This window comes from Accipiter gentilis, chromosome 13 (assembly GCF_929443795.1).
Source record: "Accipiter gentilis chromosome 13, bAccGen1.1, whole genome shotgun sequence".
Classification (NCBI taxonomy): domain Eukaryota; kingdom Metazoa; phylum Chordata; class Aves; order Accipitriformes; family Accipitridae; genus Astur; species Astur gentilis.
Genome location: NC_064892.1, coordinates 31,104,401 through 31,128,348, shown reverse-complemented (window position 1 = coordinate 31,128,348; position 23,948 = coordinate 31,104,401). Strand labels below are relative to the sequence as shown.

The 23,948-nt window shown below is 41.7% G+C and overlaps 1 protein-coding gene across 2 annotated transcripts; it reads right to left on the bottom strand.

The window, feature by feature from the left end:
• Positions 1-5,289: 5,289 nt before the first annotated feature.
• Positions 5,290-23,835, bottom strand: GPALPP1 (GPALPP motifs containing 1). Of its 2 annotated transcripts, none has more exons than XM_049815966.1 (8): positions 23,743-23,835; positions 18,460-18,604; positions 17,359-17,454; positions 13,215-13,323; positions 9,454-9,588; positions 9,056-9,220; positions 8,541-8,639; positions 5,290-6,250 (listed from the first exon to the last, which is right to left on the bottom strand). In XM_049815966.1, exons 1-8 carry the CDS (start codon positions 23,825-23,827, stop codon positions 6,032-6,034), a joined length of 1,053 nt encoding a protein of 350 aa, XP_049671923.1. In that variant the 5' UTR covers positions 23,828-23,835; the 3' UTR covers positions 5,290-6,031. The 2 variants fall into 2 exon arrangements, with proteins under 2 accessions (XP_049671923.1, XP_049671924.1); XM_049815967.1 differs by lacking the exon at positions 23,743-23,835 and adding an exon at positions 23,400-23,693.
• Between the last annotated feature and the right edge of the window lie 113 nt (positions 23,836-23,948).

Sequence of the window (23,948 nt, the reverse complement as noted above, 5' to 3'; positions counted from 1 at the left end):
CCGTCTGCCTTTGCCTCTACTAGCAGATCACCTCTATGTCCCACAGGCAATGGCATCTTAGCCTGTTTGCTCCTTCAAGCTTGTGCATCTCCAGCTTTTTTGGGCTATTTGCCTTTTCGAGGGGAGGTGACCTGTGGAAAACATCGATTAAAGTATGTCGCCAGCGATGGGAATGAAAGCCACGCAGAGATGTGTCGCGTGGGATTGAAATCTGGTGTCCTAACCACATGCACAGCCATTGCGGTTTTAACAGTGCAGTTTCGGATTTATCTATAACCAACATGGGCAAGAAAGAGGAGCCACACCAGAATTCCCTTTAAAGGCAGAGTTTATGGTACTACACGTTTGTGTCTTCAGCATCTCCTAGTACTCTTAGGAGGAGACGGAGGTTGGCTTTGTGGGGCAGCTCATGCCGTGGCGGTTCAAGGATGGGGGCTGGCAAGGCAGCAACACGGGACCTCCCTGGGACCAACAGGGGGGACACTGCTGGGGGTGATTTTGGGGGTGGTGGTGGGCTCAGGTGCCCCAGGGAAATCCTCCCAGCCTCAGCGCTGAGGTGCTGCAGGGAGGGAGGGGATGGTTGAGTTTTAGCATGGGCTGGGTGGACACGTGAGCTCTGGTGGGTCCCTGCACCCTGACCAGGGAGACAACCCCGGTGTCTTCACGGGGCTTTTAACGACCTTCTCAGCCCCAAACCCCAAGCTCCGTAACACGCACCACGCCGGTTTCCGAGCACTCACTTTGGAGACTGCTTCTTCAGAGATGCTTAAAAAAATTAGTAAGTCGTGGTGGACTTAGGCCAACCTACGTTGGGTTGACTGTCGGATGCCGGCCACATGACTGGACCCCTTCTCTTCTTAAGAGATGCCCACAGAGCCAAGCAACCAGACTGGATCCAGCCCAACAGTGAATGACTGCGGGAGGCCCCTGGGACCATCTGGCCAGACATCGAAGAGGAGAGGTGTCTTCAAGAGGTTCTCCTCCAGGAAAGGGCATGGCTAATGCGGAGAAGGGTCCTGCTGAGCGACGGGGCTGTTGCTCAGGCGAAGGAAGGCAGATACATACCCGTGGGGCTCTCTTCCTCCAGGATTTCTCGTGTTTGAACCAAAGTCTGGCTTGACGGACTTAACCAGGGTGGCTGCTGGGTTCGGGGTGGTGTCACAGCTCTGCTGCTCTACCATAAACCCCACTATCAAACTCCAGTGGGCAAAGGGTCTTCTCTTCCGTGAGCCGAGGCCGATGTAATAACTCAACACTTCTCCTCTCCCCATCGTGGCTCGGCTCAGGCAAATTCCTTCATCACCCTAAGCTGGTGATGGGTGACAACCCCACACAGGCCAGCAAGATCTAAGAATGGCTCCTAGAAAACAAAACTCAAAACCAAACAAAACTGCAAAACTCTGCAGTTGGCTGGTTCTTAGACCCAGGCCACCAGGAACTCCGACGGGGAGAGCGGCAGTGGCTCTTCCAGGGCTCACGCAAGTTAAGACGAAGCAAAAAGCGTTTGTCGATGTACATCAAGCGTTTTGTAGCAGCTCGGGTACTGGCAAATGCAGGGAGCAAGGCTCCGAGAGAGAGACAGTCAGGAAAGAACAGCAAGAAGATGCGTTTTGCCCCGAGGCCAGGGAGTTGTCAAACTCCTGGTCAGGTGTACACCTGCAAGCACAAGTGGCTACAGCCCTATGAAGTGAAGCGAGGGATTGCAATGTTAAGCAGCTGAGAGCCTGGGCCGGCCACTTTTTTTTTTTTTTTTTTTTTTTCCCCTCCCTCTGAAGTCTGCTTTTATGAGAACTGCTTTTGAATATTTATGTTTGGATTGCTTACTTGGAAGAAGTCACAGCTGCAGCCGCTCCTGCTGAAGTGACAGTCTGTGCTGCTGTCTCCTAGAGACCTTAAGTTCCCACTCTAGACTTTTTTTTTTTTAATTTGCCATGCTGATTCAAACTGGGTATAATTTCAAAGAGCATTAGGACTTATTACTGGTTTAAAGACAGGTGTAAGAAAACAGATGATCGGAACCACAAGGAACGAAGATGAGGCGATGGAGAAAGGGCTTTTGCCTGTTGCGGTGACGGCCACTACGGGAGGACGCAGAAGCTGCTGCTGTGAAAAGATCATCTCTGCACAGGTAACACCTCAGCCTTCACATCACGATTGAAAAGAACAGAAATGCCACATTTGGGTGAGTTGTTGTGGAGGGTCGCCACTTCTCATTCGGCTGCCATGGCTAGAAGCACCAGGAAGATGCATTTTATGGGAGCACAACCAGTGCCCACGCTTGTGTTCCTCACGGACATCGGGTAACAAGGCACCATCTTCATTAGTGAGCACAGGAGAAAAATCTAAAGCTGTTGGCTGAAAAATATCGCATAACCTTTTTTTTTTCCCCCGTGTATAAACGCTGCACACAATTCATAAGGACAGAAAATCGCATGCCTGTCTTTTAATTAGAGAATTAGGTATTTGCGCAATTAGAAACTCTATGCGCTGTATGCAGGTGGGGCGGCTGAAGTTAAGGATGAATGTACAGAAAGTTTTCACAGATTCTGATTTTTAATACTATATTACCCTTGAATCAACATACAATTTATAATTGGCTGGACAGAAATAACTAAGTTTACATTTCCAAAACAAAACAAGCCCCCAAGCAGGAGCAGCCCTGGACTCCTGGAGCCCTCTGGAGCATTTTGAAACTTCTTTTATGTGGAAAAACCCCTTTTCTACTGGACAGAAACATCAATGTTTCATCTCAACATTTCTTTTGAGAAGACAGCTATTTCAACAATGCCACTTTTGTGCCATCAACACGACACCATCAAAGCCCTAAATAAAATGCATTTCTGTTGTTTATTATTTGGGAAATGCACTTCATCCAACATGCACAGTGCATCCACTGACTGCAACAGCAGAAGCAAAAAAAACCTCTCCATAAATAGGTGTTTAAATCAGAAGAGCAGAGATTTTCCTCAGGTGAGAGTATTGCTATACCATGTTCTAACAAAATCTTCCAGATCGAACAGCACGGTAGCTCAATATTTGGTTCTGAAGATACACACAAAGAAATCAGTAAGTCTTCTTGAAATGTCTTTATTACTTTTAACTGTTCCTTGGTAACAGCAGACTCAATGGGTTTGTGGTGGTTTGTTGTTTTTTTTTTTTGTTATTAACATATAATATTCTTTAAAATTCCTCTTGCACATTCAATTTATCATGCGCCCACCCCAAAAGGCTTCATTTTATTGACTTCACTATAAATTCCACACCTGCTTGGCATTTCAGAAGGAGGGGACCCGACTCTTGCAGGAATTTTTAACATCAGTATTAATAAAGGATGTCTATGCCAGCACAAAACAAAGGCAAGCGCTTTAAAATCTAGGCCGATGGGCTTTTCACATCCAGGAAAACCTCCCTGGCATTTTTTTTTTTTTTTTTTTTTTTCCACAAAACAGAGTTTCCTGATGTGCCTGGAATCAATATGCTGCAACGCAGGCTGGCGGCGCAGAATAGCAACAGAATCCGTTAAATCTGTGTCGGGAGCCAGTTACCAGAAACGTTACATAGTAATTACGGTGAGGCTTTTCTGTGAAATAAATTCTGGTTTTTCAAATAAGATTCTGAAAAGCCACCCACTAACATCTCTGCAGAAATACTTTACAACTTGTCCAAACTGTAGAGGACAGCTCATCTTTTCCCACAAAAGCTTACAGAGCTTGTGATTTACTGAGTTACTGCTTGTTCTAATGACCGTCGGAGGGAACGGTCTGGCCTCGGTAAGACGAGATTAGTTTGTGTATTAAGGCAATTCAAAAGTTCACTCAATTTACACAAAGTAATGAAAAGCTTAATTGGAACTCTCCACAATTCCACTTTCCCCCTATCTCAAGTTTGTAACGCGGATTTCATCGAGTCTTCGAGAGGCTGCTTCAGAGTGGAAAAAAAAATTAAAAGTGATGACATAGATGAAACACTTTCCCCACTCACATCAAGGCTTCGCTAATTAGAAGTGCACGTCCCGCATATGTCCTTGGAGAGGGCAGAGAACCGCGACGGGGCCAGGGAGGGCAGCGAGCAAACAGCAAGGATAGGGCTGGATGGCAGGATCTGGCCATCTGATGACCGGTCCTCAGTTTGGAGGAGGAGGGACCGCAGAACAAAACTGAAAACGAAGCACATAACGACAACAAAATCTGCATACAAGCAGCCCTCGTCGCTCCCACAGACTCGTCTGAATGAGCGACGACTGCACGATGTGCTTGTGAAATCACCTCTTTCTGCCTAAGGTGACACCTGGCAATAAATTCATTTCTAAAGGCACTAGGGTTTCCAGAAGTGGGCATGAGGATCATTTTTTATCGACCATGAAGATTTAGCTAGTCACATGATGCTCACCCTGTTATTGCTTTAATTGCCTAAAACCCCCCCAAAACATTCCTAATACTGCCTTTCCCATTAAGAAATCTACATTTGCTGAATTGCTAGAGATGTTATTTAACCCCCAGCTGCGGAGGAGCTCCCCAAAAAGGAAAAGGGGACAACTCAGAAGGCAGAAATCTAGCGAGACCTCGCTTGGTGAGGCAAAAAAGCACAAGGCACTAAGAGAAGTCTGGGTTAGGGGAGGAAAAATAAACAGCCGTTGTTTAAACTCTCCTCTCACCTCAAAATGAAAAGGCTCAGAAAGTCAAAACTGATTAAAGAAAAACCAAAACACAATACAAAACCAGTCCCTCTTCCTCCTGCAGGCAGCATACTTTTTGGATGGCAAAATAAATTGTCTATTCAAAAAAGCAGAATCTAAATAGATCACCGGTAAGCATTTGTTTGCGACACTAAAAGTTCTCCTCAGCATGCGGAGGCTGTGCCTTGGGCTCACACACACGTGCAATAAAATAAGACCAAGTTTTTAGCCCTTCATTTCTGGGGTTTGTTGGGTCACTGCTCTATTAACATGAACTGACCCAGACACCGTCTGTTACAGTAGCCTTTTTCCAAATTACAGTGAACCCCATGGTACTTAACACGCAAAACGCGGCACACTTCCAAACAAGTTGCCAGCATCTCGTATATAAAATTATTTTCATATATAGATACTTCCAGTAACTCCTCAAAAAGGATCCCAAACATTACTTGAGAGAAAAAGGATGAAAGTACAAGTCTAATTTTAAAGAACACAACTCTCTTCAGCTGCTCCGCACACACACAGAAGAGCTAAAGAACTCTAAACATGGATGTAGATTTTTTAAATGTCAGATTTATTTCCTTTGATATCAAAGAGCTGTTCTGCTCTGCAAATTAACTGACAAAAGCTTTATTTTGGTTTGATTTTTCACATTGTATTTGCTTAAAAAAGATGGATTTCCTGATGATACGCCCTACAAATTGAAATTCAAATGAGATATTCTCTTATATACTACCATTTTATAATTAAATCTGCAAATCTTGAGGTTTTATTCTGCTACAACGAGCTCTTCCTGCTATAGTACAGAAATTATACAGCATACATATCAACTTGTATTTATGTACAGACACAGAATCATAGAAAAGCACCAGGGAGACGTAAAAGCTGCCATTTTGAGTTTATACACCCCAGCAGGAACTCCAGTCAAGCAGTGTCCTGCCCACGAGCCTAAAGGGGATTTTTCCATGGCCTTCAGGTCAGGCTCAGCAAGAATATCTTACGCATGGCAGGAGAAAGGGGGAAACTGCCAACTCCATTGTAAGATCAAATCTACAACTCCTTAAAATAATAGCCATTTTAATTAATTACTTTTATGCTAACAAAATATATACGTATCTCTCTCTCAACATTTTAAAGTAGCAAATCTACATTACCTTTTTCTATACCAGGGCTCTCCTTTACCAGTTCAGTTTTAGTACAGATGATCCTCCCTAACAGAGTATTTACAGACAAGGGAAAAATAGTTAAACATCGGGGTATTTATTTTGCATACAAATATTTACAGAAAAATACTTTAAAAAATCAAGTATTCAAAGTCTAAATGACTTCACTTCAAAAAATCTTCATGCTTTTATGTTATAAAAACATATTGCCTTTACTGTGCTCAAATTTAGTATTCAGGTCTCTGGATTTTCTTATAAGGGCTTTCTTTTGTGCTTCGTCAAATCGATTGACTTTGAGATCCTGGTCTCGGTCAAATGGCCTTCTTTCTTGAGGTTTGTTCTTTTCTTCAGATGCTTTGCTCTTCAGCTTTTTCTGGTGTATGTCCATGAGAGATTCTGACCTCTTTGACTCCTGGAAAAATGGGAAGAAGGAAGAGGAAATAAAAGCGCTACAAAATATCAACAACATAGAGACAATCCAAATGGACAGACTGGAATTAGGAAAGCTAAAAATTCCAGAAAGAGGCGGCAGCTTAGTAACTGTAAAACAGAATGTTAAGATTTACCATACACAGAGCAGAAAGTGCGTGTAATCTTGTTTATGCAGAATAAAATACTAATAATTCACTGACGTTAAAGATACCCATAACATTGTTGAATCTCTGCAGACAGTGGAGATAAGTTATAAAAATAATGCCAAAGAAATATAAAAGTTGCTCTGCCATTATTAGCAGAGAGAAATGCAGACAACATGTCAAGAGAAGTATCTCAAAGTACCGGCCCAGTTTCTTAAACGCTTCCCCTAAGCATCTGGTTTTGGTCACTGCTAGGGGCAGGAACAAGCTAGATACCCTTTTGATCTTATTCTTATGCACTTTTGTGTTTTTAATGTGTGCTCTTTTAAATTTTCAGTATTTGAATCAGCTGGTGCAAGCCCACAGGACAAAAATCACAGGTTTGAGCTAAAGCATGTGTTCTGCCAAATCAAGGACTTCAGTTGCCTTTATTAAAGAGCATGATCCAGCCCAAATACAACAGAAAACTTTTGCTGATTTCACACAGAAGCAGGATTAGTTCTCACAAGACTATGTGGCCCCTACTTTACTCAGGCAAGGTGTATTTGTGTCTCCCTAAGTAGTCAATTTCTCAGACTCTCAAATCATTACAAACCAGCCAAAAGATCGGTCCAAACCAACTGTCTCATCAGAAAGAACAAAAGATGAGCAGCTCTGTTTTCTCACATCTAGAAACACAAGATCTTTATTCCAAAGGTTCATTTTCCTTCACTCCCTGTGCAAATACTTACTTCACCACATGTACAAATAATCATTCATACATGACATAAGAAATGATTTTCATGGAAAACAGAAAATGGACAATACTTATTCTTGGTGTAACTGTGTCGGTGTTGACAGAATTGCACCAGAGAGAGAGAGAATGTATATGACATCAGCACTGAAAGAATTAACTGTAAGAAGCTAGTTTAGGAATTAAAGCTCCTGCTCTGTGAAGGTATCCTTGATAAAAGTCAGTGGAGAAAGAAATAAGAAAGAATAGAGGAAAAAACTTTAAAAGAAAAAAAAACAAACAACAAAACAAAACCACCACCCACCTGAAAACCAGAAAAGAGCTGATTTAAAAAACAACAAACAACAGAACAACCCAAGAAACCTTGTTCTTAAACAAGATGCCTTCTTCAATTTTTTTTTTTTTTTTTTTTGAGAACACCATTAACCTTAGGAACAGTACAGGCCTATATATGTTTTATTCTGGCAATGGTACAGAGCAAACCCTGTAGTTTTACATGCAAATTATTCTACTATATTCATAATGACAGTAGAAACAGACAATACAGAATAAATTTAAGACAGTATGCTAACAGCTCTGGATTTGCAAGCCTCTAAGTCAAGAGGGACATGTGATTTAATGAACTACAAATAAATTATTAAAAGTGCCAGATAAACTTCAATCATGTAATATAAGCCAAGGCTGCAATTCTCAAGTTAATTATACTCCCAAGAGACCAGACTGCCTTCCGTAAGACTTCAGGTCATCTATCAGGGAAGAACCGCAACGAACAGCTATAAGGCAGGCAATAGTCCATATACTCTGGTGGGCAGGGCTGGCAGACAGAAAAGTGCGTAATCAACATCTGCCTGTGAAAATTACCTGCTTCTGCAGAGACTGAGGAAAACTTCATGTAATAATGCTGTTGTAAGGAGCAGTTAACGTAATTAATTACATGGTGTAATTAATGCATGGATCTGCTTAGCCCATCAAGCTTCCTTTGGGTTAATGGCATATTTTGTCCTAGAAGTTAAATCTTTACTACTGTTTTATTCTTGGTATGTTAGTAATTCAGTGAAGCAATCTAATATTTGAATTAAGGTTGTCTACTCCCAGCAACCATGTCCTGACATGAGGATAACTTAAGGAAAACATCACCTAAAACTGAGACAATATACACAAACCCCAATTCTGTCACATTGTTTTCAGCAGTAGCTTGAGGACCCAAACCCTGCTCTTGTTGAAGTTATGGCAAACATTCTAAGGACTTAAACAGCAGTAGGTTTGGGCACTAAAAGGGAAGACTGTAGTGGCATCACCATGGAAACCAGCAGCGCTAGAAATGAGAAGCAGAAGAAAAGAGTGAAGAATTAAAGGAAATGCAGGAAGAGGAAGCATTTTGCTATTACACTTACATTGTATGAAGTCACCTGCTCAACAAGTCTCTTGTCTCTCCCAGATAATACAATTTCTTCATTATCCTTACTGGTTGACTTTTTTGCCTCTTCTCTTTCCTGATGAGTAGAAGCAAATCACATGCTATAGTAATCAGAATGTCTGAAGTAAAAAGCAAGGAAATCCATATTTAATTAAATCTGAAGGGTAGAGGCCACGATAGAGGCCACTGGCTATTTTTTGCTCAGCTTGATAAAAGAAGAAACTGGACACACTGTAATTGGAAATTCCATTTGCTGATACAGAGTACCTGACTACTGCAGAAGGGAGAAGGAATAAGTTAATATCAGTGTTACTTAAAATCATTATTTCCTTGCCTTTACCTTAAAGCCTGAATTAGTAAGTTCTGATAACAGAGAAAAAATATGGAAAAAAAATTTTCATTGAACAGTTCAGGATATCTTTACTTTGTTTCCACAGAACATCAACAACATGCATACTGCCTGCAGGTGTATATGAATGAATAAATTCTCACCTTGGCTTTTCTCTCTCTGTCAGCTGGAGTATCTGTCCAAATAGATCTATCGCCCGATTTGTCATCAGCTCTTCTCTTGAATGTTCTTGGGCCAAATCCAAAGCTTTTCAATTCAGGTGGAAGTTCTGTCATCCACAATTCCCTGGTAACCTGCTTGGGTTCATCCTTTACAAGAGAAAGGCGGGGGGTGGTGGTGTGTGATTAAAAAAAGCATAATCAAAAATTGCTGTCTGAATCTCTTAGCTTCCAGCAAAAATTGTGGATTTTTCTTTGTCTTAACAATTGCAAAGACTTAGCATCCCAAGCAGAACTGCAACTGGGTTCACACAGAAATAGGCGAAGAAAAACACAAATACACTCCATCAACAAAATATTAAAAGTTAAGAAATCCAACTTACGCTTTCTGCTGAAGTAAGTTTTTCCTTCATTCTCTGAGCTCTGCGTTCAAATTCTTTAGTCACATCAGACTCCACTGGTTCTTTCGCAGGCATTGGGCCTATAAGATTGTCTTCGTCCTCACTACTATCTGTTACCTTCCAAAAATAAAACATTTCTCTCAACCACAGTAGTAAGACCATCAAGAAACACTTTAGCTTCATAGGATTAGAATGATTTTGTCTAGAAGAGCATATAAACCTAATGCAATGCATCTACCAGTCAGAGAACAAAAACCTGGATTAAAACTCCAGATTAGACCTGTTCTAGCACTTTAACATGGATACTTAGTCTCCCTGTTTCCAAAAGCGCTATCTCTAGTCTGAGGCAAAACCACTGGTAAACGCAGTAGCAATACACAAAGTCCCGCTACTTTACATGGCTCTGCAGGCAGCCACGTAGCCTCCGTGGCCATAGGTAAATTCGAAACACACACGCATACATCTTTGATACTTTAGGCTTTACCATCACTAGCAACATTTGGATGCATCTCTGTAATAAGGATCACAATTTCGCACTGCCAGAACTGTCTTGAGCTCAGCTTCTGTAAGGATGCTAGAAAGATTAACATGCAAGCCAGGGCACAGTGGCAGGCACGATACAACGTGTCAGGGTGTATAGTATCTGCCAGTCTAATCTCCTGGTTCTGTCATTTGCTTCTTCGATCCCTTTTGACGTTGCATTCTAAGCAATTATTTGGAGAATGACTCAAAAAACTAAGTTTGAAAGGAACTAGATGGTAATAAGAATCTTTCTGGATGCCAGGGGCTGTACAGAAAGCTCACAGGTCCCTCCAGGTTAAAACAGTACAGAAGTGGATGAAGGCAGAACTAGACAGAAAACGGTGACAGCACAGTGCCCTGGAAGCAAAGCTAAGGTACCCAATATCTATGAAAGTGAAAAGATTTAGCTACAGCCTGAACGTGGGTGATAAAGCAATGGGAGTAGGATGACAACAAGGCTGTATACTGAGGAAGCACAGAGCATCACTTAAGAACATAAGATGGTGGCAAAGAAGTTTCAAATGAAGGATGAAGAAAGTGGGGGGGAATGGCTTGTATTTGTCATGCCAAACTTTGGTCACCAGGTGGACATCCTAGAACCAAGATACAATGCCATCTGAGAAGATAAGGGCTCAAGAGCGATGAGCAGTGGAAAAACAGTATCAGGAACCTTCTACGTAAAATAAGGTGCCCGAGGCAGAGGTGACCCAGTGGAGAATACAAGAACGGAGTACAGAACCTCACTAGAAGAGTCACCTAATGAGAGCATGGGGAATGGAGGACGAGTGAGAGGAGGAGGAGAGCAGGAAAGGTATCCTGCTACGCTGAGTTCAAGCCTAATACTGCAGGCTGCTCACAGCTGGCATCCCACTGCTGTAGAGGGATTTGGGCTAAGGAAGACAGCAGGTGTGAAACGAGCCACGTTACTCCTATGTGTGCCATTTGCTACTGAAACCGGCGTGCTTTAATGATGCCGCTCCAAGCTAGCCAAGCCAGCTGGCCCTGTCTGCCTTTAGGAGTCAGCAAAGGTATGAACAGCGGGGAAGGCAAGTTTCAGGTGGCAAGAGACACAGCTATGTATGGCTGTGGACCACAAGGTGCAAGAAGAGGCTTAGCAAACTTAATGGCTGTATGACCAGTTGCACAAAATGGGTCTGAAAGTCTGAGGATGGTGAGAAATAGCTGCTCATTTATAAACACCATCAATGCAAGGTGGTAACACCAATTTCTCTTGTTGTTTTTCTCAAAAACAGTTACTAGTCAAGCTTTCACTAATTATCTACTACTGTGATATCGCTTCCATTTTTAGAGAGTGGGGTGACTGCATTCTCTCTCTCTCTTTTTTAAAGATGGAGCTGGTAGGGAAGAGGAATAACCATCTTGAGAAAACAAGGCAGTAAACCACTTCCCTCTCTCTGTGTACAAACAAATAAAAAATGCAAATATGTAAGACTTTTCATAATAAATTGTATTGTGAAGTAGTTGAGGATGAAAGACAAATTCCACGCTGAGTTTTAATTGAAGAAGCATGTCTCATTTCCTTTCTCATTAGTCTTAAATTCAATTCACTCCATTACCACCTGCCTCAAACAAAATGAAATTAAACAAACATTGAAAAATACTCCCCTCAAGTTTGAAGGGGAAATCAATATAAAGCAAAGAGTCAGCATGGAATAAGCTGCCTCTAAAGATGTACTAGAATACAAAATAATTACATAATTAAAACAAAATAAACAAAAAAAAGTACTCATCATATTCAAAGGTAAAACAAGAGCATTATTAGGAAGAGAAAATAATGAAATAAGCTAAGTTCTGTAATAGCTGTAACAAAGCTTATGCTAGAAGATCCATGTAGAAGAAAAGAGACTTTTTTGTTTGTAAAATATATAAGCAGACCAGTTTTGACATCCCTGCCTCAAGAGATTTGTCATTATGATAAATTGCTTAATCATTACTTGGAGTTACAAGACTACGAGTATCTTAAAAATGTCAGACAATCATTCTTCATGAAGGATTATGACAACACTCACTGTAGGAGGCTGCAGAATGATATACTTTGCAACTACTAATCAAAAAAGTGAAGTTCCAGAGCGGCCTTTGCCTCAATCCTTCCTGGCATGTCTAGCATGCCCAGCATGTCCCATAGTGTCTCGGAGTTAAACTTAAAAATGGAAGTATTTTAGAAAGAAACAGAATAACTTAATTCTCACAAGGAATTAATCTTTAGTTCATCATAGCATGAGAGAGATTCAATTACCCAAACACTGGTATCCAGTATCATTTTTGATGTCTTAGGGTATCCTGCCTGGCTTAAGAGGTGCTGCTCAAGAAGGATGCAAGCTTCCCTAAGGTACTACTCCTCATCTGCCAGCCCGCTGCAGACAATTAAGACCCCTCAGAATGGTACTAGAGGCCCATGTTTAGGGAGCTGAATCTTCCCCGTACTTCTCGCTGTATTTTATCACACATCTTATTCTTGAATGTTCTTTAGTAGTACATGCATTATTTTGCGGCTAGGGATTAGACTATAGGACTTCTACCTAGTTTTTTACCTAACTTGATGAGAACAGTCAAAAAACATGAACCAAAAAATTGTGTCAGTGTCACTGTCTTGCTCTGCCCTAGTCCCAGTTACAGGTATCATCTTGCTATTGATAGGAACAATTAGTGACACTGTAGCATCATTCTTGATTGGATTCTTTTGGATAAACTTATTTAATACATCCACTAATAAACATTTTCAAGGATGTGAAGATATGCAAAATATTCAATCATTTTGCTCGCCCATCAGCAAAGGAATAAAAGCTTGAATGACACGTGAATCTTTTCATTCTAACAGGTTGTGTTACTTCTTTAATGTCTTTACAAATTTGAACTTTGCCAAGATGTTCACCTTTGAAGGACATCACACCAAAAGAAAGCACAGAAAAACATTTGGAAGAATTACTGTGACTGCAGTTTAGGATGCCTAGATCTCTTGTGTTCAGTGAGCACATCATCTGTCTAACAGCAAAATCACAACAAACCAGACCAGCCTTTTTGTTTTTTAAGGCTTATTTATGCTTCAGTATTTGACTCAGGCAAAAATATGCCAGACACTTTCTGGTCTAAAATTAAACTATCATGCTGAAAAGTATGCCTAGTAGACTTTTTTGGGCTCCTACTTGTTTAAGCATTTCCGATAGCCTGTACTAAACCAAAATGCTTCTGTTTTCACAAACCTGGGTATGGAATTCTGATGAAACAGACGGTCCTATGGAACATCTGCTACTCCCGGTGTCCTGTGAAGGTTTCCTAAAGCCAGGCGGTAATGCAGGACCTATAATGGGCCTTGATAGGGGAGGAAAAAAAAATAAAAAATCTTGGTTTTCCGTTGGGGGGGGGAGGAGGGAAGGAAGTAACATAACTGACATGGACAGTAATTAAATGACAGCCTGCCACTGTTTGCTGCAGGGAAAAGAAAGTAATAGATTAATATAAAAATAAAAATTGAATGTTGATGAGAAGTGTGATTCTCCTTCCTCCCTATGCCAAGTGTGCCCCCTATGCACACACCATAGAAATAACTGAATAAGAAGAGTTTCTCCATTTTCCAGGAGGACCTCTGCAGATTCCTGGTTTTCTGGCATCCCAGCTAAGTTGCAGCATGTAGTCAAAGGAATCCACTTTTTTCTTCCCTAGCTTTCTTCACCAGATTCAAGTGCAATGAAAGGGGGGAGGTCAAATATACGCTTCTCCTTCTCTAGCAACAAAGCCAATTTTGTTCATTCTTGCCTTGCACCACAGTTTCACTGTCCTTCAATACACAGAATCAGTGATCTGCTCTGATTTTAAGTTTATTTTCCCTTGAAGCAGGGACAAGAGAAGAAAAGTTTTGTGATTCCAGGTAACTTCACTGATTTGTTTTTACACAGCAGCTCTGCAAGCAGTATAATCAATTGTCTCCAGGAACATGGAAAGGTGAGAATCTCTCTTCAATGGTGAAAACAGTTCAAAGCATACTACAAACTGTGCCTGCAGTACTGAAAAGACTTTTATATGAGTTCCTCTTAATAAGTCACCATCATATTCTTTAAAGCTAATAAAAGCTAATTAAAAATCCAAACAATTATCACCTGAAGAAATATCCAAGTGACAGTATCCTCACACTGTAACAGCAGAGACTTTGTTTATTATGATTATTATGTTTCTGAGCTTTAGGGCGATCAAACATAACACAACAAGAACTGAATTATGCTAATTATGGTCTTCTACTAAATCCTGCATAATCTAATCAGTACAGCCCTGCTGTAGTGATATTATTGTCAGGATTTAAAGAGGGGACATAAAAAGCAGAAAGTCCTACCAGAATGCCAACCACAGATAGACAGACACAGGCAATTAATGTGAGCTCAGGCCAGGACAAGGGCACTGGTGAGGTTTCAAACCCAGGCAAGAGGTCTGCTTTAAATTTGAAGTTTCACCCCCCTCTAGCTGCCGCAAAAAAGAAACAGCTTTTACTCGCCTCTGTTCCTTTCTGACTGCTTTCTTGTTAAGATGACCGTATTTTAAATTCCAAATATAATTTAAAGGGATTGAATTTAAACCTATACAGATATGGCCAAAATAATCTTTTATTTTAGTATACAAGTACCTTTATTTTGCATGGAGAGACAGTTAAACCAAACTATAAAAAAAGCTTTCTACTAAAATATATAAGAACATCCATGTTGTGGGCTGTATCTGCGCAACTTGTCAAAAAGAGCAGATCTCAAATACTCTGCCTTGCTTCTGTCACAGCTCAAAGGCTCTTCCAAGGAATAGAAAAATGGTTCCCATATTCATCCCTCCCACACTTTCCATTTTATGCCCCCCTTTTTTTTCCCCCCACATGAATAACCCTGTTGCTTGGGTCTTTCCTTGGCAGCACATAGCTGACATGATCCTTCACAGTTTCCTGGATGTCCAAAGGCTCTCTGAACAGGTGAAGTGAATCTAAATAAAACTGTTAAACACATTTTGCTGCTGTTGGCAACTTCAGTACTTACCTATACACATTCAAAAAACCACCCCAAACTTACCATGAGTTAAGCTTTCATTTAAGGAAGATTGGATGTCATATATGGCAAAGAAGGCTTTCCTGTTGTTGGGCTCTGAGTCCTTGCTAATGTGTATTTCAAGATGGGTGTTTGAGTGTTCTTCTTATGTATAACATGAAATCTTTTAAGATAACCCTTACTCTTTACCTTGGTGTGTGAATACTTCCAGAATATTTACAAGTGCTGCACTTCTATCTAACATTGATAAATGGCAATATTCTTTCCAAAGTTGAAGGAAATCTGCTTTATATATATATATTTTATGCTGGAATGATTCAAACAATTTTTAACAAGCTGCACATTGCCACATGAGCTGCTCCTAATCATTAATATGTTGCTTTGACAAGCCTGGAAAAGATGTAACAGAACAAAAGCTTTTAGAAAAGAAGAAGTATGGCACACAGAGCTAATAAACAGTATGTCCATACATTGAAACAAACAGCCTACATTTGTTTCAATTATTCATGGCTAGATCATCAGCTGGCAATCTGCTCAACGCTACAGCCAATGCAGCGGGGAGACAGTTAACAGCATTGTGTCTACACCCTGCACAGCTTACACGCCTCAGTGTGTCAGCACAACTAGACTGCCAGGTGTACGGGGGTGGAAGATAGACAAGGCTCTTCCCACACATCACACCTTTCCCACCTATTCAGGGAATCAGGCTGGGTGCAAACCAGCTCTGCTCAATCTGCTTTCTCAGGGTATGCTACTAGCAGTATGGTGAGCTAGGACAAAAAAAGCCCCAACAAACTAGCAAGTGCCTTTTACTGCTTTAAACTCTCGTATTCACAGACACAGAGCAGACTTTTGCCCTCTGAATGTAAATGCAAGTTATCCAGCATTTTGGAAATAAGATGCTAAGTAGAAATAAAAGTTGGGTGAGCATACAAAAGACTACGATTATATGATGGGTCACCACCTATGTTACTGCTCATCTCTCTACACCTTCAAACCACAAGTTGCCTCTTTTCTTCCCTTTTTCCTTTGCACACTATGACATAACATTTTACCACAGGAGTAGTCACGTCAAAAAAATCAAGAAAGCAAGAAGGCTACCTCTGCTGATACTAAAAGCTACAAGCACTTATTTGCTTTATTAGAGATCACATTATTTTTAGTGACTCCCTAAATTTCATAATTAACATAACACATCATGCATAGGAAATGCAAGAAAAAGAAAAAAATATTAGTTACTCTTGGGACCAAAGCATCAAACGAGCCCACTGAGCATGATACCCACAATTATGAAAGAGTTTGTCGATTACAGCAAAGCGTAACCAAACAGATACAAAGAGGATACTTCCAAATAGCCCTAGTTACATAACTTCTTGTTTTCCTAACTGCTGCCAAGCATCATAAAAAATTTATCCAAACTAAAAAAAACTTCAACTTTGAAATTTCCTTTGAGATGGTATACTACATATACAGCTCAACAACAAATTGAGTCACTTTCCTAGAACTGAACACTCATACCTGACAGGTAGGTATTGATTTATTTTATCTACCAGCTACCTGTTGCTCCAAGGAAGATAATAGGGACTCTCTCAAGGGACTCTCTTGTACCTTTCCTCAATAAGCGTCCCCTTGGAAGTACCAATTTCACAATGGATTATCATTTCAAATTATGGAAGGAAGTGCACAGATTGATGTAAAGACTAGAAGGCTGTGGGACATGGTTAAGTTCTGCATAGAAAATCCATAAATAGGTTTTTGGGGAAGTATTTTATAATTGCATGCAATCATATGGAAAGCTTCCTAATAAAGGCTACAAATAATGCTTATTTGCTTAGACCTGACAGCTTGCTTTCTAGAAACCTACACTGTTCAGATTAGTTTTCTACCTGGAAACACATAAACAATAATCCTTGGTGCACTAGCAAATGACAATTCCAATAATCTGCATTGTATTGCGCCACACAAAAGGTAACTGCCCTACCCCCTCACAGCCTGGAATGAGCTACGGGTCCTTGTACCTGTAATTTGTTTTTTCTGCACTGATCTGAGACCTATTGTAAGAGATGGAAGAAATCTGACATTCAAAAATATAACTCAGACAATTCACATTTTTTCTTTTTCTGTTCAACCTTCCAACCAGGACTATGAGGACTGTGTGTTCTGTTTCAAGGGAATGCTGTTCCTGTTCTCAGAATGTGGAGGAAGCAATTCTAATCATCTGAATCTGAGGTGCACAACTGAAGTGTTCTGTAATAGTGCCACAAAATATTTCATCTAAAATAATTGTGTTTTAAAGAAAAGTGTCTGAATATAATTCCATTTTAATTACCTCTCTGGAGAATCATCTTGTTTCTTGAATCCCGGAGGAAGAGCAGGCCCAAAAAAGCCATCATCATCATCGTCTTCCTGAATTCTTTTTGGCTTTCTGCAAATACAAAAATTTCACTTAATAATTACCTTGACATGCATAGCAATTATCTACATTTTTAAAAGGAAAAAAAACCCCATAAAATTATTTCAGTCTTATGTACTAAATATCCTGCTGTTACCAAGGAAACAGTGCAAAAGGATCCAAAATAATTTGAAGCAATTAAAAAATTGGGAGCATAAGCTTCACTGCAAAAATGCTGACATTTAAACAAACATTAAGAACGCTTTTGCTGTAAAAAGTAGTATAATGTTGAAATACCATTTTCTAGTCACAAAGTAATTTTAAATTCAGCACACTTCTTTCACCATTTTTATACACTGTCTGCATTTTGATTAGTATTTTTCCCAGTTCGATTCTAATTAACTGAAAAACTCTTGAATAAGACAACAAGAAAAAAGTAATAATTAGTCTAACACTCATTAACACAGCATAATGCCCTTCAAGTACATATACAAGGCCTAGCACAAACACACTCAAGTTCTTAACACAGCAATTGTGAGTAATCAACCCCACCAAATGAGAGCATGTGCAGACTCCTGTTATTTGTTAAACAATTTGGGTTTTTTTCCATTAGAGTTGACTTAATTGAATGCATAAATTCACGCCCATAAACAGTTCTTATGACCTCTCAATGAGAGGTAGTATACAAGTAACAGGGCAAAACTCAAGTACCAAATACTTACATAGATAAGTGGTGTCTGTCCTTAGTATAAACAAGCAAAACATTAAGGATTTTATTACTTTAATTGCAGAACTAAAATAAAACATGTAAATACAGAGATCTGATTGCTCTAAATAACTTAATTCCACTGCAGGTGTCAAACAGGTCAGCTGACCATTCTTGACCACAAAGAACACGCAGAACATATCATCAAGTTTCACATGGGTAGAGACTTTACCCTTTTATTTATATAATACTGTTCCTTTCTCATCATTTACGCAGATACATTTCATTTGCAATGCAATGTAAATATACAAATAACCTAAGAACATGCTCACTTGGATGCTGGATCTCCTTCTGTCTCCTCTTCAGATTCTTTGTTTGCGTCTCTGGGTAGAGGAAGAGATTCCAAGTCATCATCACTGTCAGGAGTTTCTGAGCTACAGCTGCTTTTATAGCCTGGAGGCAGTGCTGGTCCTGCAACTGAACATCCAGAGTTATTTGGATACTTATTAAACATTTCAAATGAGTATGATCCATTTTGGTATTCCCTAAACACGTATCTATCTGGAATTAAGTTATTCAATCATTGCTCTGTTTAGCACTTCGCAAAAATATCTAAACAAACTCCTAGAAGTTACTTTTTTCAGCACCGTATTTCCTCCCCTGAATTAAATCAGTACATTACTAATCCCCTACTACATGAGTGTCTTCTGGAACAGGACTAGAAAGCCCTGTTTCATCTAACAGCTGATTTACAATGCATATGGTATAAACTGGTATATTTAAAAGAAACTACCACCTTAATAAAGCATTTGAAGCTTACTAGTGAAGAATCACATCATTTGTACATACACAGACTGGGAGGCCATAGATTAGTGGAATTTAATTGCCAACCTGCTTTAGGAATGGTTTAACGATTAAGGTTATTCCCAGTTCAGCGAAGCATGAACAGCAGGCACAGACTTAAGTACTCTGCTGAAAAAGGGATGGTCTAGGCATTCAGACTTCAAAGAACTGTTGCTGTCGGAAAGCTGGGGCAGTGAATGGAGCTCTTGTGGGATATCCCAGCAAAGGAAAAATTCAGACGTTAACACCACTAACAGATCTGAGCTGTTCCTGGCACTGTCCCCACCAACAGGCACAGCTCTTTATAGACTTATTTGGATATAGTTCCATGTACACCGGGTCCAGAAGTAGCTTATGCCCCAAAAATGAGACACTTATCACAGATACTCTCACAGGCTCAGTCAACACAGAGCCAGCTGGAGTAAGCAAGGACCAGCAATGGTCCCAAAATAAGAGGCCTTCCCAGACCCAGGGCAGTGCATGCAGGACCAGCACCAGTTTACACACACAGCACAAACAGCCATCTGATAAAACAGAGACTTGATCCTACTGATGATTTAGCATCCTGAAACACAGACACCATTCCTCCTTTTAATATTTCAAGCATTGAGTCCAAGACTGACAGGAGAGAAAGATATTTTGGTGGAGAAAAGACATTGTTAGCTTTATGAATAGTCAAGGATTAGATGAAAAGATGAAGTGCAATAAACCCACATAAATGAAGGGTACCAGGAAATTACATCTCCAGTTAAAGAACTACAACTTTTTGATGGTGCAGAATAAAACCCGATACAGATACAGGTTCCATTGTTAGCTGACAAAGGCTAGGCAGAAACTGAGTCCTTCAAGGGAACTTCATAAAGCTTTTAGTCGTCTTTAGCACACGATGCAGAACAAGGACAGTCTACTACTCACAAAGCATCCAGATGGATCTGCCACTTATTTTGTGTTCTGTTTTAATGGGAAAGAATTTAACCAGGACACACAAATCCATTTCAGCACTAAGAAGAAAAAAAACACAACACCTGAGCCTATAAAGTAAGTTGAAGATGAGAGGGAACCAACAGCTGAACAATAAATAGGAGTAAAGACTGCTGTCAAGAAGTCTCCCATTTTAGTATGAGAAACGCCACTGGATAAAATGCACTTAAAAAACAGACAAAACCCATACAACAGCTTTCTCCAGCCACCTGGTGCCCTGATACAATGAAAACAGAGCTTCATTTGCTCTGAATGCATGCAGGTAAGAGAAAGGACTTGGAGTGAAAGGAGCAAACTGAGACGCAGAGAGAGAAATTGGGAACAGCTTTGTGAGCTGGAAAAAACTGGTAAAACCAAAACTATTTAAGGAAGGATACTGGTCCCACTGACATGTTGTTCAACATCAGGGCTAACACACATGCTTTCTATCCCAATTCCTCTCCGTTAAGCTGGCACAACTGTTTGCGTAGGCTAGGCAATAAACTGGATCAGGAAACTTAAGAGGCATAAAAATAACACTGCAAAATCCAGCACTTCCCTGAAAGAACTCTTTGTTCGTGGAACTGCAGCCTAAGCAGGACAACTAGAAACAAAATAGACAGAAGCTGGTTCATGAAGGGAAAACAGCATTTAAAGCCTGGGGAAAGAAGAGTCATTGGACATGGTGAAAGAAGTGGAGGAGAAAGACTTGGGAGAATAGGGATTAAAAATTACTATGGTCACTGTACTGACTGACACTAAGAATCAGCACAAGCGAGGCTACAGCTATGGATCAGGGTGGGGAGCTGCAGGAAAGAGTAGAGAGGAAGGAATGGGAATTGCTAAGCATAGATTCTGGGAGCAAAGAAAGGAAAGGGTAAGGAGGGAGCCCAAGACCTAATGAGAAGTCTGTGAATGAAATTCCCTGAAAGCCATGGAAAAGTGGAAAGATACAGATCAAAGGAGGAATGGAGGAGAGCTCGGAGTGTCAGGAAACTAAAACCAATGAGGCGAAGAAGAGAAATGGATGTAGCAATGGTAGAGCAACAGGAAAGCAAGGAAGTAGCCAGAGCTCAGAATAAGTCAGAGCAGGACAGTCGGATAAGAAAGTGCCAGAAGAAAGTTTTGGGGACAAAGAGGAGAGAAACAGAGCCAAGGATGCATCTAAAATCAGACTGAAGTGAATGTTTCACAGCTGCTAGAAGTGGCCATCCTACTACTGTTGCTCTGACTTTCCCTCTCGATTGAGCTGGCTCTGGTGACTATCTGCCTAAAAATCAAGTCAATTCAATTCAGAAGCCAAATGGAAAACTAGTTTTTGTTTTGTTTTTGCTAGGTTAATTTCTGCTGTATTTGGCGATTCTAAGCAATCTATCATGCCACCAGAAAGGCACTGGAACCTTTCAAGGACACACAGGAGTAGGGCCTTTCACCTTCAGCAACAGTGATAGATCAACTCAGACATATCACATCAATGCATCTGTTCAAATGTGGCCTCAATGCTGAAATAGACAAAATCCCCTTCCACATCTCTGGTTATTTTTAGCCATTCCCTAGCATTTCTCTCCTGGTGGTACAAGGACAGCACAGCAGTGACGAACAGGCCAAAGAAGTACGATTCTTCTAGCAGGAGCACATTTAGGCCAGCTTCAAAGAATCATCATGAGATGAAGAATCGGAAGATGAGCATGTCCCATGGGTTGGACAGAGACAAGCTGAAGAAGGAAAGGTAAAGGATTTACCAGGGATGAGCTTTTGAGTCTGTCCAACTACATTCCCTCCCATCCTGGTCCTGATTAAGGGTCGCAGGGTTTGAGTAGCGTCCGTTCTCTGACACCAATGGATATCGTTATCTCCTGGCAAAGTCCATTTCGGCTCCCCCTGTGCTGACCTACAGGCAGAGCAGCAACTGGCACTTTGGTTACTCCCTTATCTTCTGAGGCAGGGATGCACATGGAAACGAACAACCGAGCTTTTAACTCTGTTCATGTTTCACAATGTGAAACACCACACGTTCTTACCTGCTAAAAATTACAACTATTAACAGAGCTGTTATGTCAGGGGTTGGAACCAGATGATCTTTAAAGGTCCCTTCCAACCCAAACCATTCTGTGATTCTATGTAATCCATATAAAGATGTAAAAAATGCAAATTTAAGAATGGATCAACACACGTTTATTTTGTTCACTACATGTAGCATGACCATGCTGTATCACAGATGGAAGACAAATGCTTATCTGGCAGCCAAGAGGGCAAACCGCATCCTGGGGTGCATCAAACACAGTATAACAAGCCAGTTAAAAGAGGTGATCATACCGCTGTATTCACCATTGGCACGGCCTCACTTTGAATACTGTGTGCAGTTCTGGCCCCGCAATTTAAGGCGGCTGTGAAGGTCCTTGAATGTGTCCAGAGAAGGGCAACAAGGCCGGTGAAAGGGCTGGAAGGAACGAGGCTGAATAACCTAGGCTAGATGCTGCCAAAACACTTGGTATCACAAAACCACGGCCTCATTATAAGTTTAACTTATTTCGTTCAGTGGATTCATACACAATATAGATACTCGCAATGTGTATCAGCATGTTGATAGAAAGAAAGCGAATAAGCCATCAACACAGGTATGAATAGGAAAGGCTGCATCAGCTCAGACAAGCGTGTAGTCAGGACTTCAGTACAAAGCCAAGCTACGGACCTGGAGCTTGATGTTGCTATGGTGTCAGCTAAGGCAGCAGCTTTGCTCTCTCTTCCTATTGCTCCCTCTTCTGGACTAAAAAATGAGAAGAACGGACAAGCACAGCAAACGTTTCCCATCAGAACTGCTTTGTTTGGAACAACCAAATGCTCACTGAAACGCTGCCAGAAACTGAATATATATACTAGTGACTTGAAGCTGGATTAAAGACAGGGAGTACTAACGCTCAAACCGCTACTTCCATAGATACTATCGATGCAGAACATGTCAGAGTTTAAGCGGGGGAAGCTGAAGAGCCAGCTGGTCTTGGAGAGATCCCCCTTCCGATGGGACCCCTCCTCTCAACGTTAGAGACCCTGGCAGGTGAGGCACCACAGCATCAGTTCTGCATCCTGGGGAAAGCTGGCTGAAAAAACCGATGGTTTCGTGAAGCGTTTTGATTTGATAAAGGGAAATATGCCGCAAAGACATAACTGCCGTTTTGTTTTGGGTTTCGTTTTTTTTTTCTCCCTGCCCACTAACTTCACACTCAGAGCCACTGAAGAACACAGGCCTAGGGGACTTGAGTAGGAAAATAATAAGCAAATCAACACAGCGGGTTTTTTTAACAAAAACTTTAGACCGTTTCATGCCTGTAGTACCTCATCACACGAGATTTTTTTCCTGAAAAAAGCCACTATTAACCCTCCCCCCCCCCCCTTCATCCAGGGACCACCCCGGCACAGGCCGAGCTGTGTGTGACCACCCCCCCCCCCCCCCCCCGTTACCCCGCCTCACCGAGCGGCCCCGCTCCTCTTCCACAGGCCCCTTTCAAGCACCTGAACACACCGGGGACCCTGAGGGGACGCGCTTCGTCTGTCATGTCGTCGTCATCCCCCTCCCCGCTACCTGACGCGGCGCTGAGGTGAAACGCGGCGGACACCCCCCACTTCCTTCCTTCCCTGCCACACGTCCTTCGTGTATCCCCGTAGCGGAACGGGGAGCCGTCCCCGAAACTCAAGCCCGGCCCTGAACGGAATCGAACGGCTGGGGGATGAGGCGAGTGGGAGGGGGGTGGAACGCAGGACCCGGGGGAGCCCCGGAGCCGTTGACCCCGCGGGGCGGCGCTTCGCGCCTTTACCCTGGCTGAAGTCCTCATCCGGGTCCGCCTCGGCGCAGCGCGGGAAGCCGGGCGGCAGCGCGGGGCCGATGAGCTCGCGAGCCATGGCGGGAGGGGGGGAAGGGGGCGGGGACGACGCCGGCGCATGCGCGCTAAGATCTGGGCTGGGAGGTGGGCGGGGCGCTCAGCCCGACTCCTCTCCCTCCCCTTCCCACTCCCCCTTATCC